Source organism: Cajanus cajan, chromosome 8 (genome assembly GCF_000230855.2).
Source record: "Cajanus cajan strain Asha chromosome 8, NIPB_CcT2T_4, whole genome shotgun sequence".
NCBI lineage: Eukaryota > Viridiplantae > Streptophyta > Magnoliopsida > Fabales > Fabaceae > Cajanus > Cajanus cajan.
The window spans coordinates 54308817-54326703 of NC_138524.1; the positions used below are offsets into that span (position 1 = coordinate 54308817).

The 17887-nt window shown below is 29.8% G+C and overlaps 1 protein-coding gene across 5 annotated transcripts; it reads right to left on the reverse strand.

Annotated features, from left to right (window-relative positions):
* Window positions 1–5672: 5672 nt before the first annotated feature.
* LOC114915188 (putative ADP-ribosylation factor GTPase-activating protein AGD11) lies at window positions 5673–14155 on the reverse strand. 5 transcript variants are annotated; one of them, XM_083062827.1, is made up of 10 exons: window positions 13826–14144; window positions 13670–13728; window positions 13431–13550; window positions 11979–12063; window positions 10894–10969; window positions 9725–9888; window positions 9404–9641; window positions 8072–8188; window positions 7892–7987; window positions 5680–6941 (listed from the first exon to the last, which is right to left on the reverse strand). In XM_083062827.1, the coding sequence occupies exons 3-10, from the start codon at window positions 13471–13473 to the stop codon at window positions 6660–6662; spliced, it is 1101 nt and encodes a 366-aa protein (XP_082918953.1). In that variant the 5' UTR covers window positions 13474–13550; window positions 13670–13728; window positions 13826–14144; the 3' UTR covers window positions 5680–6659. The 5 variants fall into 5 exon arrangements, with proteins under 5 accessions (XP_082918955.1, XP_082918952.1, XP_082918953.1 ...); XM_029269517.2 differs by having other exon boundaries at window positions 13670–13743; XM_083062828.1 differs by lacking the exon at window positions 13670–13728.
* Window positions 14156–17887: the final 3732 nt, after the last annotated feature.

The following is a 17887-nucleotide window of genomic DNA, read 5'->3' on the forward strand; positions in this document are numbered from 1 at the left end:
GTTAGTCTCACTTAGAGGTATACGTTTTATGTATAGAGACACACTATATGTTTCGTCTAATTTTCTTCATTTTTCAAATGATATATATTTCCCATATTTTGTCTGATATAATATATCTTTGTAGATATTTAAATTTTCTTAAAAGAAAATCTCTCATTTGTTATCATTAAAACTTGAGAGATCCAAGATCATCGTTTAACTTATCAAATGGAAAACAAACTATACAAAGTATACACAATAGAAGACTAAGCAACTAGTAGGAGGACACATACTCTATGCTCATGATAAACATAGGTCTAAGAAGTACATTCTATTTAGTAGTTTCTTCTAGCCTCTTGACCATAAACCTTGTCAAAGGTCCTATGGTCTTCAAGGATGATTCTTTATGAACACTTGTGCCACATGGTACTTTTTTAGTGGCTTTTCTAGATCTATTGTCCCTTTATTGTCTCCTTGCCACCTTAGCTAATGCACTTGGCATTATTGGAGAGTTTAGATCTAGATGTTAACATAAGAGGGAACTATTGGGCGTGAGTTTAGGAGTGTAGGAGAAGTCTTGTTATGTGATGGAAACTTGCTTTGGAATTAGATTGATGTTGATTCCTCTTCAAGCTTCTCCTTAGACCTTTGGCTCCTTGGTTCTCCTTAAACTTCTCCAAAGCTTTCAATGGAGGAAGAAGCTTCGGATTTCACCTTCAATGGTGAAGAACACTTTCAAGTAGCGCCACTCTTTGGAGGAAGATTAGCCACTTCAAATCTCACCACACTCTTGTATGAAGAGGATACAAGAGGATTAGAGAAATGGATTAAAATCAAAGAGGTTGAGACTTTTGGAAGACACAAAATCTGAATAATTTTTAGAATTCTCTCAATATATGCATCAAAAATGTTTACAAAGTGAAGGAAAAGACTTATATAGTGAGGAAGTGGCTTGTGGTGCAAGCTAGGCTAACTATGGTTCAAGGAGAACCATGGTTAGCCTTCTTACATTCAAGCTAACCGGTCTAGTAACTTAGAAGCTTGTAGAACAAGCTAAGCTTTGAAGCTTGTGGAGCAAGCCAAGCTAGAAGCTTGTAGCACAAGCTAACCAAGTGTGTGGGAGAAGCTAGAAGAGTTAGGCGACCCATCTTGTTTTCCTTCACTTAATCCAATCCAAAAAAGTTGGAATTGGTTTAGTTAGGTTCACCTAATGAGGGTGAGACCTAGCTAAATCAAATCCTTGGATTAAATGGAGCAAAACAAGTCCAATATGTAAAAATTAGCCTAGGCCCACTACAGACCAATTGCTAGCTTCACCTACACACTTTATTATTTGTCACCCCACTTCTACTATTAAAAATATGAAAATCAATGACCCTTAATACAAGGTCAAATGGAGCAAAAGTCTCCAAACAACATACCTTAAATTCCTAAAGGGATGACCTATAAGAAAAGGAAAAGGTGCCTTACAAATACAAAGGAAAAATACACCTATACAAGTATCTACTATATATAAGGTACAAGAACTCAAACTATACAAGGTATGTACAATAGAGACTATGAGACTAAAAATAGGAATCATACTCAATGCTCATATTGAGCATAGGTCTAAGAAACACCTCCTCTATAGAATCCTCCTCTAGCCTCCTAACCATGGACCTAGTTAAAGACCCAATGGTCTTCAAGTGTGAGCTCTCCTATGGATCAACCTTCACCCTTCTTGGTCTTACCTCTTCCAAAGGGATCCTTGAGGATTATATTTTCATCATTATGGGTACACTAACCTAACTTGGGTTCATCTAACCTAGGTTAAGTTTTCTTGCACTCCAAGACTCTTTAAGCCTATAGATTCATTTTTCCTTCTTGTATTCACCCTTTTGCTTAATGAGATCAGATTTCACTCTAGAATTTTGTCTAAAAAAGTCCTAGTTCTTTAGAAGATAAACTTCGCCTTAATTTCTTTTATCAAGGATTCCTCTTTATGGAAAGAACTCTCACTTGCCCATCTTCAGGTCTTAGAGTAGCACATCCACTCTCTTCTATTTGCCACCTTATTTTGTTTGAATATGAGGCTTGCATCCATGGAAAATATTGGGAGATTCAAAGGTTACTAAAAGGAGAAACAACAAGCATCACATATATGCACAAAGTATTAATTCCACACCTTCATCATAACTCACTCATCACTCATCCAAAATTATCCTTTCTCACATTTTCTCTTTCTTAACTATTTGTATTATTATTTCAAATCATTCTCAAGATTAAACACTTAAAGGATAAAATAACTTATAAACTATCTCTTCTTATCTTAAGCTTCTATGACATTGTGTGGTATAAACGCAATATCTAGAGTTCTACCTATTCCATCAGGTTGAACTTAATTTTATTAGAAATTTAAGATAACTATCTTCAACTTCTATGTTGACCTCAAGAGTTTATTTTACTATCTACTATTTTTAAAAATTACAAAACCATAGTATTTAAGCATAAATTTGCAGCTTGAGCTTTGCTCACTAATTTGATCATAACTTGAGTTCGAGACGTCTTTTTTTGGGTGATTTTAGAGTCATTGGAAAGCTAAAATCGAAGGCTACAATCTGTACAAATATGATGAGACTTAATTTGGTTATTTAAGGTCCTCATAAGGCTTACAAGTGTTAGATATTACTTTTCACACATAAAACATGAGGATTAATTTGTGACTCATATAACTTGGTAATTTCTTAATATTTTTATGTGACTCTTGAGTCGAAAGTGTAACTTCAAATATATACTTTCCAGTCTAATAAACAAAACTCTATTTGGTTAATCACGCATAAAGAAATTATTTAAATTTTAAGGTATGTTCATACAAGTGTTGTTGTATGACCATGCTAGAGATGACACTTCGTAGAGTTGTTCTAATGTAGTAGTGCATACTAGTGCTTGATTGATACCTAGGATTTTATGTTTGTCAATACAAGTATTTTTGTAGATAGGTATGTATATGTACATAGATGAATGTAACTCTATAATGGACTTTATGTTTTCAGTTGAGATTGTTAAGAACTATATTAAGATTTTTGTATCCTACACACACACACCACAGACACACACACACACGCACGCACGCACGCACGCACGCACATATTACGTTAATTTTTGGGCACTATTTGCACAAGAATCTTAAAGTAGAAGATCTTTATGTTTTCTATTGCATAGTTGCTTGTTATGTTGTACAAATGTGGTAACTTGTTACACACACACACACACATATATTACGTTAATTTTTGGGCACTATTTGCACAAGAATCTTAAAGTAGAAGATCTTTATGTTTTCTATTGCATAGTTGCTTGTTATGTTGTACAAATGTGGTAACTTGTTTAGTTGGTACTATATGCAGGTTTTGTACATGCATGATGTATAAGCTTTTGTTGCATGATAAACTTAGGATAGATTATTTTATTTTCCATTAGGATGTATTTTGTGTTGTGTTTAGTTATGCAAGTGTATGGTCTGTTGGGTTATTACAACTAAACATATGATTGCTAAAGAAATGCTTAGTTTGCAATATTTAAGAATGGTTCTGTATTCAAATTTTATAAATGAAAAAAATATAATTAAAAAATATATTTTAATTGCTTGAAAAATATATTTATGATATTTAGACAAAATTAATTATTATTTTATCAAATTATAAATTTATCTTTAAATATTTTTTTTTTGTTTGTTTTACATTTTTATTTTAAATTAAATATAAGGAAATGAAAAAAAGACAATTTTTTAATTCATGTGTCAGAACTTAAAAGATGCTTAAAATGAATGAATGAATGTAATATATATATATATATATATATATTTTTTTTCTCTATAATTACAATAATGACATCTGAATTTGAACCTAGAATCCTATACATACTAGTCCAATTCTTCACTATTAGGCCAATCCTAATTGTTTGAATATAGTATTTGAGATATTTTAATTAAAAAAATTTCTTTGTAGTTATAAAATAAATATTTAAGACTTAAATATACTTTTGTTCCTTATAGTAAACCATTTATTTTTAAATTGTCATTGTAATTTTTTTTATTTTATTTTAGTCCTTACTATTTTCTTTTAGTACTTGCAATAAATATATATTTATATATATATACATTTTATTTTTGTCCTAATAATATATAAATAATTGGCTTTTAGTCCCGACAATTTTCCCCCCAAAAGATCTATCTTAGAAAAACAAAATATTATGAGTTAAAAATGAAAATAGATATATTATAAGGATTTAAATCAAATATTTAAATTTTATAAGACCACCAAACTTTGTTAAATATAAGTAGGAAGACTTTACTCTTGAATTGAAGGTTTATTTCAATCCTAACTATTTGAATATAAAGTTTAGCAATGCTTAATAGTTATATTTTTCTTATTTATTTTCTAGAGTCTAAGCAAACAACATTTTGAATAATTTATGTCTCTTGTTTATCTCTCTACTGTTGATCAAACTTAAGATAAAGACTTTATTTATTTTGATGATTACAAATGTATTATATATAACCTCTTAAAAGATAAGAGTGCAAGTTATAATTTGTTGTTTGTTTTACTTTGTGCATGTTTCACTTTGTGCTTGGTTGGGTGCTAAATCATGTTTTAGTAATGATTCTTAATTTAGATTGATAATTGATGATGATTGTGAGGTTTAAAATTTATTTAAAGAAGATTTGGTGTACAAACTTGAAGCATTGAGTTTTTTCTCAAAATAATTAATTATCTTTTGTAATAATCATATTTGCTCTGTTTTTTAGTAACTTAAGAAATAATTGCTGCAATAATTAATTATCTAGTAAAATAATTGGTTATTTCATAATTGGCTTATGGAATAAGCGGTTATCCTTAGAAATAATTGATTAAATTGTTCTTGGTGGATTTCTAGATTTGTGAAGAACAAAATAATCGATTATTCATCAAAATAATCGATTATTTCAGATAGGAAACTCTATATAACGTTTTTCATTCTTAGAACTTTAAGAGATTTGTAACTTTACAAAAATTGATCATTAAGTGAGCTTTGAAAATTTCTTTTTTTGTGTGTGAAGGGAGGTTTGAAATCCTTTGTGGGAACCTTTAGCATAAATTAAGAGAGTTGAATTGTCATCATGATCATCTACTTGAAGGATTATGGCTAAATAATTTAGTCTTGATAAACCTATTCTTTGTTTTTTATACTTCAAGTGATATCTTTCCTTCATCTTTTTGTATTTCTTAAGTAGCTTTCTCAAGGTAGATAGGTTCTTGAGTAGGTTTCTCAAGAAAGAAAGGCTCTTGTGTAGGTTTCTCAAGAAAGAAAGGCTACTTGTAGTTGGGTGCTACAAGGGTGTTTCTTGGGGTTCAAGGAGTGTTTTTTTTATTTTTTTTTATTTTTTATTTTTTTAAATTTTGGTAAAGTGTTTTGCATGTGTTATATGATTGTAAAACTATTAAAATTAAAGAATAGTTAAATACTTAATGGGGATGATTGGGGACTAGATGTAGGTCACTACTGGAAGTGATTGAACTAGTATAGATTGTTGTACAAGCTTCTCTTACCCTTTAACTTGAATTTACTTTCTTGTTAACCTAATTACATGCTTGATGGTATGTTTCTTGTATTTTGAGTTTTTCATGTAGGGTAGTTAAATTTAGACTTGCATTAATAAGTTTTTTCAACAATTTATATCACCTTGGCTTAAAATCAATTGGTTAAATTGAAAAGTCTTTAAAAAAGTTTTTATTTTAGAAAACTTAAGAAGAATTTTTAAAATCTAATTCACTCATCTCTTGGAATAGTTATCTTTTTCTAACATCTACAACCCTATAAAGTCTTAAATGAAATTCTTGAGAAATTGTTGGAACATTTTAGTTTTCCAAGACTAGATAACCACTTTAAAATGTGGATAATGAGATTGTACAATTTCATAGGGAAATGTTACATTGAACTATTGTTAATTGAAATGTGGAACTGTGTTTATCCAAGATAACCCAACAATGTATTCTAGAGAATGAACTTAACAAGAGAAAAAATAATGTGAAAATTTATGGATATGTCATCTTTAAAAAAATAAACTATTGCAAATAATTCATTATTCTTTGTAGTTGTTAAATTAGTATTGTGTTTTTTTCTTAATGAGTTTTGAATACAAATACCCAAACAACAACAATAAAAGTTTTATCCTACTAGATGATATCGATTAAAGACTATTGGGGTATCTATCAATTAAAATCTTCATTCATATGAAAAGCCTTATTTAACTCAATCAAAGATTGAATTTTTAGATATATTATTTACCTAAATGAGGTCAACTACATGAATTACATAGTGTCATTTGACAACAAAAGCCTTAATTATTTTCAATGTTGTCATAGTAAACGTAATTAGCAAATTAAGTTAACTCCTTAAGCTTATTCCACTAGGTGATGACTTACAAGACGCCATTGACCTCGATTAAAGACCAAATTCTTAGATATATTATTCACTATGAGATTCTTAAGATACCAGTAACTGAGGAAATAAAATAGAAACTTGAATAAAGAAGTAATCCCATCTATTCATGAAATAATGTACAAGAAAGAAAGAGGCAGGACAATCTGCATATTCAAATTTTCATAATTTGAGCTCTATTATGGTTAATTTGGTCTAAGTTTTGACCCTTAACATTTATTCAACTATTGAGTTAGAGGAACACACTCAAGTTCAATCTCCAGCTCACCTCTCTCAACATTTTGTAGCCTCACTGATATTTCTTGTTTGATTTTTCCTTCATCAAGGGATATGATACCATCTCTAACAAGGGTGTTGTCGTTATTTGCTACAAATTTCCCAAGCTGCATGGATTCATTGATTGTTGATTTTTCGTAAGCCTTTGCAGCTATAACTAGAGGTTGAATATCTATTTCAGCTTCTCCCATAAAATCATCAGTTGAAAATGTATCCTTATCATACACAAGCTACACATAAACACCCCCAATAAATCTAATCAATCTAACATTGATGCCATGAAAAATGGTATGCATGCAATGTTATCAACAACAAAAAAAATGAAATCATTTTTTTATGTAAAGGTACTGCTACATAAATGGGACACCAACATAAGTACAATGTTAAACATTAACAATTCTTTTTCAGGAGAAAAAAAGACATGAAATTTTTTTAAAAAGAGAAACAAAAAGTGGTGTCATGATATGCAAATTATTTACCCTAATTTAATAATGTTAGAAAGAATGAAAATTTACATAGAAGAAGTATTTACTATGTAGTTAATTTTTTTCATAAATAGTTGAAAAATAAAAAAAATGGATAGATGAAGGTAACCTAAATGAGTTTTATAAATGGAAAACAAACAACACAAAAACATTTTGCATTCGGTGAAAAATATTGTTTACTTACACAAATAAAATTTTTAATTGTGCAAAGTAATCCATTTTGATTTGTGCTTTTAAACTTTTGACAAAGATTTATTCTTTTCTATCCCAAAAAACTAAATTTCAATAAGGTTTTTCCACAAGTCCAAGACCATATTTTTTTTTTCATTTTAACTTATTTTTGTAAATGAATCATCTTATGTACAACATCTTTTCTATATAATGGTATAGCTTAACATGTTAATCATTATAAATCGAAAGACTTATTTGAAGTTCAATGGGAAATGAAAATAAATGGACATTAATATTGTAACAACTAAAATGATCTATTACAAACTAATTATTTTATAGTCTTAATATATTTCACATCCATGAGACAATTCCAATGATTTATTACAAAAATAATTTTTTAAAGTCTAAATATATTTAACATTCATGAGATCACACTTTCACTAAGTACAAGTATGATTATGGTACAAAAACACCAATAACAACCATTTATGATTAACAATAATTGAAAAAAAAATTGAGCTTACCACTTTAAGAGGAGGAATATTCTTTGGAATTGATAACATTAGGCTTTCATTCCAAACTGGATTCAAATTATTCTTTATGACACGTGTTTTTACTGACTGCAAAAAAAATATAAAATGTTTCATATTACATGTTACATTATTTTCCTATTTTTAGAGTTGGTGACAAATGAAGATTCTCACTTGATGACCCAAAGAAATGATGACATAAGGGTCACTAGTCATTACATCTCGAACAGCTAGGTGAGTGCCTCTAACGATATTAACCTTAATCAACCCAACAAATTCAACCATACCTGCCTATAATAATAAATGGGAGCAACAAGATTAAGTATTTAGAAGAAGAAAAAAGTTCAACATTTCAAAAACCATTATTTTTATTTTATTTTATTCAAAATAAGGTATGGGAATATGTTCCACATTATACAAATGTCTTGATTCTTAACTCATTCTTCATAAGGCTATGAAGTCAAAAGAACAGAAGGAAAAGAGGTGATATAAACCTAATATTGTAGTTCTTGAAAATTAATATGTTATAGGCTATGTTTTTTTAATCATATGATAAACTAAAAAACATATAAACCCATTGTTTTTCAGTATATCAACTGATAAAGGACTAGGATAGCTAATCAAGGAAGGACTTGAAGACCTTTTTAAGGTTGATTTTGAAGACTTTGGAGGGCCAAAGATAAAGGCTAAATCAATTATTTGGATGAAGAAATGGAAGAAAAAGAAAGCATAAATGAAAAATCTATTATGAATTTTAGCATAGGCGAGATTTTACTGACTTACAAAATTTCCTCTTTTCGTTGTCATCCCAAATTTAGCTTAAACGAGATTTTCTTAGCTTAAGCATAATTCCTTGCTTTTGCTGCCAACTGGAATTGTAATTTTTTTTTGTGTGTATATAGTCTTCATTTAGGCCTCATTAAACTTCTAAACACTATGTTTTGGCCTAAAGGTATAAATAGGTTTCCATAAACACTTGTACTTAATTTTGAATGAAATTGATAATAACTTTTGAAGCTTGTGAGAGAATTTTAAGAATTTTTCTTTGGTTTTTGGATGAACCTTTACTTCTTATCAAGGTTTGTTGAAGGATTGTGGTAGATCCTTTTTTGACATTATCAATTTTAATTGGAATTGTGGCAATAATTTATTTATGTTCTTCTTCTTCTTCTCTCAGTTTTTTTGATTTTTGTCTTGATTTCTTCAATGGTCTTCAATCTCACGAGTTCAAAAATAGAAGTGTATCATATAGTAATATTACTAGATTTTTAAGTATTTTTATTTTTTGAAGATTGCAACTCATTCAATAAAAATTTCCAGTAAGTCATTTTGAAACTATTTCTTTCCCCCATTTTTTTCTTTGGCTAAAATAGAGAACAAGGGAGAGAAAGAGCAACATAAGAATTTAGTATGTAGCATAATTTTTTGCTATAACTAATTCTAAATTTATAGTTTTTGTTCATATAAGAGATGAATGATATAGTTGGCCTTAATCAAAGGAATTACCAATGAGGTACTCTTCTTTACAGACTTGTGCTCATAATCTTTTCTTCCCCAACTATTTCGAAAGGCATTCCCAATACGATTTCTAGTTGGTTGCTTTTCAAATGGTTTCTTGTCCATAAAAGAATTGTAGTATGAAGTGCTACTTTGAGCAAGTGAAAAATTTCTTCCTTGAGATGGCACAATGGAGCATGACAAATTGTCACCACCTTCCATAAATTGTTGTAAGTCATATTTTCTTCTGAAAAATTAAATAGTACATTTTTGAATCAAAATAGTGTAATTCCTATACACACTAAAAAATTAGTTTATTTTTTTAGTTACCGAATAAATTCGGAGCGCTCTTCAATGGTTGAATTTGGTCTTGGTTTTTTTATGCTACTTGGGAGGAAAGCTTCGTACTTCTTATTTAATAATATATTTCCACCCAACTTTTCTAATGCATCAACTTGTTCATTTGTCCATTCATCTAGCTTCAATGATAGAACCTGTAATAGCTTCAAATAATGTTAGAATTTCTTTTCGCAATGTGCCAATTATGCAAAAACAAATAACCTTGGTGAATGAGGGATAAAATGGGGACAAGTGGTTCAACATTCCTCTTTCATCACGTTTGAAAATATATAATGTCAAACATTGAGTGGTTCTATAGTATTATTAAGATGTAGTTTGGATAAATTTCTCTAGAGACACTCATGAGGGAAAAATAAAATGAATTAAGAAGATAAAATAAACTAAACTTCTCTTAGAAGTTAAAAAAAATTTAACTTATGCAACTAAACTTTTTTCTAAAACTTTCATGTTTATATTCTGCATAAATGGAGGTGCATAAGTTGATTTAAATTTATGTGAGAAATTTTATTCATTTTACCTCTTTTATTTTGTTATTTTCTTTTCTTAAAGTGCTTTTTGTGAATTTTATCAAAACTAGCTCTAATTACTCAATATTGACATTTACTTTTGTTTAGTTTTCATTTATAAATTTTTATTTATTATTTTATTTATTTCTTCTTGGGAAAAGTTTAAAATGGCGTGTTTTTATGAATTAGATAGAATTGTAACTTCATTTACATGGAATTCCCTTGAATATTTGCAATTTATATTGATGATTTTTTTTCCATCTAGCCAATAGTTTTTTTAATAATATGTTATGTGATGTAATATTTATGTTTTTGCATTTTCTAATGATTAATGATAAAATTATGTTGGAACATATGTCATTAGTTATATTTTGAGAAATTATGAAACTTTAGATAAAACAGTATATTAGTCCCCTAACACATGCATGTTTTTAAGAAAGTTGGAATTGATGAATAAATAATTTTAATGTGATTATTTAACATAAATTATTTTCCTACAAACATGTATGTATTGTATATTGTTAATCCCAAACTTTTTATTTTTCTAAAAGGTAATATAACATTTGAAAGATAAATGAATTCAATAAAAAAATGTCACTAAAAATTATTCTAAAATATTTTTTAGAAACGTACCTTTGATATGTGGACTCCTAAACTTCTATGTATGCCAGAACACTTGATGCATATAAACACTCCAAGACTTGAAGATCTAATGTTGAATAAATTTATCACATCAAAACAAGTATGGATAGTATGAGCTCACGATTTTATTATAAGACTATTTATATCAATGAATTCTAAATACATTATGTATCTTCAAAGCAATTATTGCTCAAATCATCTGAACAAGTGAAAGGAATAGTTTATATAGGAAAATAAATTCTTTTATTAATCTAGATGAATGTAATCAATGACAACCAATACTTATAATCATGGTAGTGAACAAAGTCTAAAGGATTATCATCATAACAAATATCCAAATGGCTACCATTATGATGTCAATTCTTGTATTACCATAGAAGTAAAATTAAAATATCTCTCTCCAAAGAAGAAAATGGTTATCTAGTATTTATATCAAGAAAAAAAATCATTAAAATACAAGTGAGTAATTAATAAAAAGTTAGATCTTCTAGTTAAAGAGAAGAAAATAGATTACCAAATTTTCAAATTATAAGCTTTAAAGCATTTGGTAGATACATATATTATTCTTTTATATTAATTCATTATTCTTAGTTTGTAAATTGACCATATATAGATTTTTTACCATGATTTTAATTTAAAAATGTGTTGACACAATAATTATTAAGGTTAACATGACACATTTTAACATTAGAATTTAGATATTTGGAAGAACATGTATGCCTTTAGACCTAATTAATTTGTTGCCTTCATGACTCATTTAGTACCAATGACAAGACATATGGTTTGTACACTTACATAATAAAATTTGATCCCTCAATCTCAATTTGAAAACTCTAGTCACTAAGATAGGAATCAATATAAAGATAAAAAAAAAAACAAGCTCATATAGTTTTTTCTAGTCTAGTCAAGTGTAAATAACCTTAACAAAAAATCATGTTTATCTTTACTTAGAAAACAAAGCCTTTTCTTTTCTTTTTCAAAAACAATGAAACAACTTTTTTTTTTCATGATCAATAATGGTATATAAATAAAGCCAAACATACTAGATTCCTATGAAAAACCAGTCAAATACTTACACCCATTTTGGTTCTGGAGTTCCACAATCAGCACAAAACTTGTTTCCAGCACCATGCATCAAATTTGTTAGTCTTTTTTGTGGACCTATTAATTGGTAAATATAATGAAAAGAAACACAATATCAGTTGAAAATCAAGAAAATAGGTTTATGGGGTTATGTTTTCTATCACAAGGGTAATAACATAAGTTGAATCCTACAAATAGAGACAACCTTTTAGAAATGCTACATCTATACATTAAATTATCAGTTGCTTTTGTATAGGTAAAAATTATACTCAACATTTATTGTAACTTCTATAGGGTAACTGTGTCCTAAATTGAAACTTCAAAACTACTAAAACTTTTTAATGCACATTATGACTCTTGATCAAGTTTTCTGATTACATTTATGAAACTTTATAATGTTGAACTAATCTAAATTTCATGACAAATTACTAATTTCTCTCTAGATGAAGACATGCATATTTGATTGTAAAGCTAATTACAACTCCCAAGATGTTTTAGGTCTCATTAAATATATGTATGATATATAAAAGATAGACAAATTATTTTCTGTGAGAACATTAAAGCCATCAAGGCTTTTGAATTATTGATGACTTATTTCTATTAAGTAGTTCTAAACTTGAACTACCATTTGTACCATGTTTTGCATACTAATTTGTGCTCTGGGTCATTTTATTGAAGTTGTGTTAATGAGTCATAAATCATTGAGTCAACTAGAGTGAAACTCTAAAATTATTTTGATTATGTCTTATCATTTTATTTTGCTAACCTGATTTTACTTTGTAATACAAGTCAACCAAAACATGTCTTCGAAACCTAATCTCAAATGATTGATGCCAAGAAGACATTTTTGTACACAAGACCATTCTTTATGCATCATTTAGCCTATGAGTACTATCCAAATGGTATGATACATATATATGATATATGAAACACTTTATATACCATGTTTTTATGTGTTCCCAAAGATTAAAATTTATTTTGAAAATATATTTTTTCTTTTGGTATTGCTTAATTAAAACCAAGGGTCATTTAACTTTTGTCAATATTTCCCCTTTGATGTTGTGACATGGTACGAAGAATAATATATGAAGTATCTACCATATTCTCAAAATTTAGAATAAAAAAACAAATGATCTTGCCAACAATTCCTAGGAAGCAAAACAATTAGTAAAATTTTTTTGAAAATCACATCCCATGTTGCTTAAAAAATTTCATATGATCATTTTCCAATTCCTTAGACAAAAGACATTTGCATTATCCCTTCTCACTCGTCAAGTCATTAAATATTTTTCACCATAAAAGAGGAACGGGGATGGGAGAAATAAATAAATAAAATTAGCCTATGATATCAATGAATCTCTTCTTGTATCCAAAATCAATCATTCTATTACATTCATTTTAGGGGAAAGGGAAAAGACATTAACAAAATAATTAAAAACTCTTACATATTACATCATTTGTATCAAGATTTTCATGTTGTATAGACATTTCTGGCCTCCAATATTTGAAACCAAAAGAAAAATATAGTGCTACAATATGTGATCAACCCTATGTCAATTGCTTCTCTGCATGTAAAAACAAGACATTGTTCATATTAAATTTGACCAATTCGCACATGAGATATGTTAATCAGAATGAATATTCAGGGCATACGAAGAAAAAAAAATTCAATGGAAATTCTTACATATTAGAATATATATTTTTCTTAAATTTTTAGTATCAAGAAGAAAGTGATGATAATTTCTGCACATGAACAAACTAGAAGGATATTAAAAGCAATTACATAAACCAAACATATCATATTCAATTTAGGGGATCATGAATAATTGAAATAACATACCCACGGGTTTGGAAATATTCAAAAGGGTCTTTGATGAAATTGTTTTCTGACAACCATCAAGGTGAAAGCTTGAAACTTTAAGAGACATGCATTGAAAAAAAAGACGATAAACACTTGGAAATTTAATTGGAAATTTAAATGTGATAGGATTTTGACAGTAGAAAGATAGGGAATTAAAGGTTTCAGGGAAACAAGACAGATCAAAATTTCTTTCTTTTCTAACAAACTTCCGTAATTCTTAAAAAATGTAAATCTTAGGTTTCAAAGGCCAATGTGGAATTAGCTATAAAATCTCAACAATTAATGAATATTATTTTTAATGAATAACTAATAGGTTTGACACACCAAATAATCAACATTAATATGTATACCTAAGCATGATGTGTATATTGACATGTGTAGCATATGAAAAATATAATATGTATTTATGAAGCACACATAGAAATCTATCATTAAAAAATTGAATTTTCCACTTTTTTTCTTTTCCAAGTCAATATTAATTTTTTCTTCTTCTTAAACTTGACTAAATTTAAATGATACTTTAACAACCTCAAAAACTTTTAAGATTTTAACAAATTTTTTTAGTTTAAGAAAATATTTTTTTATATCTTACACATATTTATTTTCCATCGCTACTTTAATTATTATATCATTCTTACAATAATAATGCAAGATAAAAAATAATACATCATTTTCTATACCATAATTTTAGGAAAACACTACTACTACTACTACTTATGATTATGATGATGATGATGATGATGATGATGATGATTTTGTGTTAAATACTATGTTGAATGTGTTATTTTTGGATAGAATCATGTACTAGATGATGAATTAGTGATCTTTGATGGATTGCATGTTAAATCTAGTGGCAAAATGGTGTTGGAAGATGAAAGCACCATGAAAGTCAACAAGACTTGTCTCGCTTAACGAATTTGGTGGTTGGATGAAGCTCTACTGAGCGAGAAAGGCTACCAACAACAGTTGGTTGCTAGTGCTAAGATATGTTGTAATGGCTCAACAAGGTGGTTTCTGTAAAAGAATCAAAGAAAGTATGAGAAAAGAAAGTGAATGAATTCAAAGAATTGAGAAGAGTTCTTCATATATCTTATTTGGAATGAATACAAAAAGGTGTATTTATACTATGGGAAACAACAGAAAGATAAGAAAATTATAACAGATAAATTATCTGATTATAATAACAGAAAAAAAAATATTTAAAAATAAAAGATATCAGCTAACACCCCCCCTCAAGCTGGAATGGATGTCAAACATTCCAAGCTTGGAAATAATCTGCTCAAAATGTCTCGGACTAAGAGCTTTAGTAAAAACATCAGCTAGCTGATCTGCAGTAGAAATTGGTAGCAAATGTATTAAACCAACTTGCAATTTTTCCCGAACAATATGACAATCAAGTTCAATGTGTTTGGTTCTCTCATGAAAAACAGGATTGGAAGCAATATGAAGGGCTGACTGATTGTCACAAAACAAAACAATAGGATGAAAATTATGAAGACCAAAGTCATGGAGGAGATAGGAAATCCATTGAGCCTCACAAGTGCTTTGGGCCAAGGCACGATATTCTGCTTCAGCAGAAGATTTGGAAACAGTAGCTTGCTTTTTACTCTTCCAGGAGATGAGTGCAGGTCCGAGAAAGAAAGAGAATCCTGTTACAGAACGACGAGTATCAGAACAAGAAGCCCAATCAGAATCACTATATCCCTTGAGTGTGAGATCAGAAGAAGAAGGGAAGAAAAGTCCCTTTCCAGGAGCATTTTTGACATATTTCAAAATTCTTAAAGCAGCCTGATAGTGCACATCAGTGGGTTGATCCATGAACTGACTAAGATGATTGACTGAGAAACTAATGTCAGCTCTGGTGTTAGTCAAATATATTAGACGCCCAAGTAATCTCCTGTACTGAGTTGGATCACTGAGTGGAGTGCCAACAATTTTGTGCAATTTAACAGAATGGTCCATAAGTGACTTACAAGGTTTGGAGGCAAGGAGACCTGTGTCCTCAATAAGATCCAAGGCATACTTCCGTTGATAAAGGGCAATACCAGTGGAAGATCTAGCAACTTCCATTCCCAAAAAATACTTTAATTGACCCAGATCTTTGATAGTAAATTTCTGATCCAGCAAAGATTTTATGTAATTGATTTCTGTGGGATCATTTCCTGCTAAAACAAGATCATCAACATATACTAAGATATCAGTAAATTTAGCACCAAATTGCTTAGTAAAGAGAGAGTAATCTGCCATGGATTGTTTAAAACCAGAATCAATCAAAACGGATGTAAGTTTGGCATTCCACTGTCTGCTCGCTTGCTTGAGACCATATAAGGATTTGACCAATTTACAAACACAATTGGATTGATGAGGAGAAACAGTTAGGCCTGGGGGAGGAGTCATATAGACCTCTTCATGTAAATCTCCATGAAGGAATGCCGTATTTACATCTAATTGATGAATGTGCCAATTTTTAGCTGTAGCAACAGCTAATAAAGTCCTCATAGTGGTCATCTTCACAACTGGACTGAAGGTATCCAAATAGTCCAACCCTTCTGTTTGAGTGTAGCCCTTGGCAACAAGCCTGTCCTTGTGCCTTTCAATAGTTCCATCAGAATTAAATTTGAGTTTAAAAACCCATTTACAACCAACAACTTGTTTATTTGGTGGCAAGGGAGTAAGAATCCAAGTATTGTTCTTTTCAAGAGCAGTTAATTCAGTCTGGATGGCTGTCTTCCAAGATTCATCTTGGATGGCTTCAACATATGAATTAGGCTCTTTGATGGATGAAATGGATAAGGAGAAGGCTTTTTGAGAAGGTGAAAGATTAGAATAAGAAATGTGATTATGAATGGAATATAGGGGTTGAGAAATAGTAGGTGAATTGTGAGTGGTAAGTAAGGTGTGATGATAGTCATGAAGATAAGAGGGAAGTTTTCTGGGTCTGGTGGATTTTTGAACAAAAGGTGGTGGAGGAACAACTGATACAGGCGATGATGTAGGTGTTGTATTTGTGGATAAGGGTGTTGGATCTGTATCAATGGGTAAGGGTGGTTGGTGTCTAGGTAAAGATATGGTCTGTGTAAGGTCTAAAGGTGACGTCGGAAGGAAGGGAAAAATGTGCTCAAAGTACTCAACATGTCTACTTAAAAAGGTTTCTCTGCTGTTCAAATCATAAAGAATAGATCCTTTAACCTGAGGCTTGAACCCCAGAAAAACACATCTTCTTCCCCTTGGATCAAATTTCTTTCTATTGTGATGAAGAGTGGTAGCATATGCAAGACAGCCAAAAACCTTAATTCCAGCAAGATCAGGTAATGCATTATATATAATCTCATAGGGAATTTTATTTTCTAGGAATGAAGATGGTTGTCTATTGATGAGAAAAACAGCATGACTAACAGCATAAAACCAAAAAGATTTTGGAAGGTTGGACTGCATCACCAAGGCTCGAGCAACTGTCATGATATGTTGATGTTTCCTCTCAACAATGCCATTTTGTTGAGGGGTTTCTACACAAGAGGTCTGGTGCAAAATCCCTTTCTCATGATAAAAATTTTTTAACAAAAATTCAGGCCTATTGTCTGATCTCACACATTTAACTTTCTTACCAAATTGATTTTCTATAAGTGTAATGAAAGAGGATAAGTGATCAGCAACTTCAGATTTGTGTTTCATAAAATATACCCAGGTATGTCTAGATTTATCATCAACAATAGTTAAGAAGAATCTGTGTCCAAAAATAGAAGCTGGGGTAGTGGGTCCCCATATGTCAACATGAAGCAAGTCAAAAATTTCATCAGCCTTTGTAACACTATGAGAAAAAGGTAATTGTCTTTGTTTCGCAAGATAACAAACATTACATGGATCTTTGTTTTTCTTACAATCAATGAAAGGAAAATTGTTTTTCATAGCCTGCAATTTTTCATGAGCCAAATGACCTAGCCTAATGTGCCACAAATCATTGTCATAAGAGTGAAAATTATTAACAGAATGTAAGTATAGGCACACTTTGGGTTTCCAATCCAGAACATAGAGACCCATGTT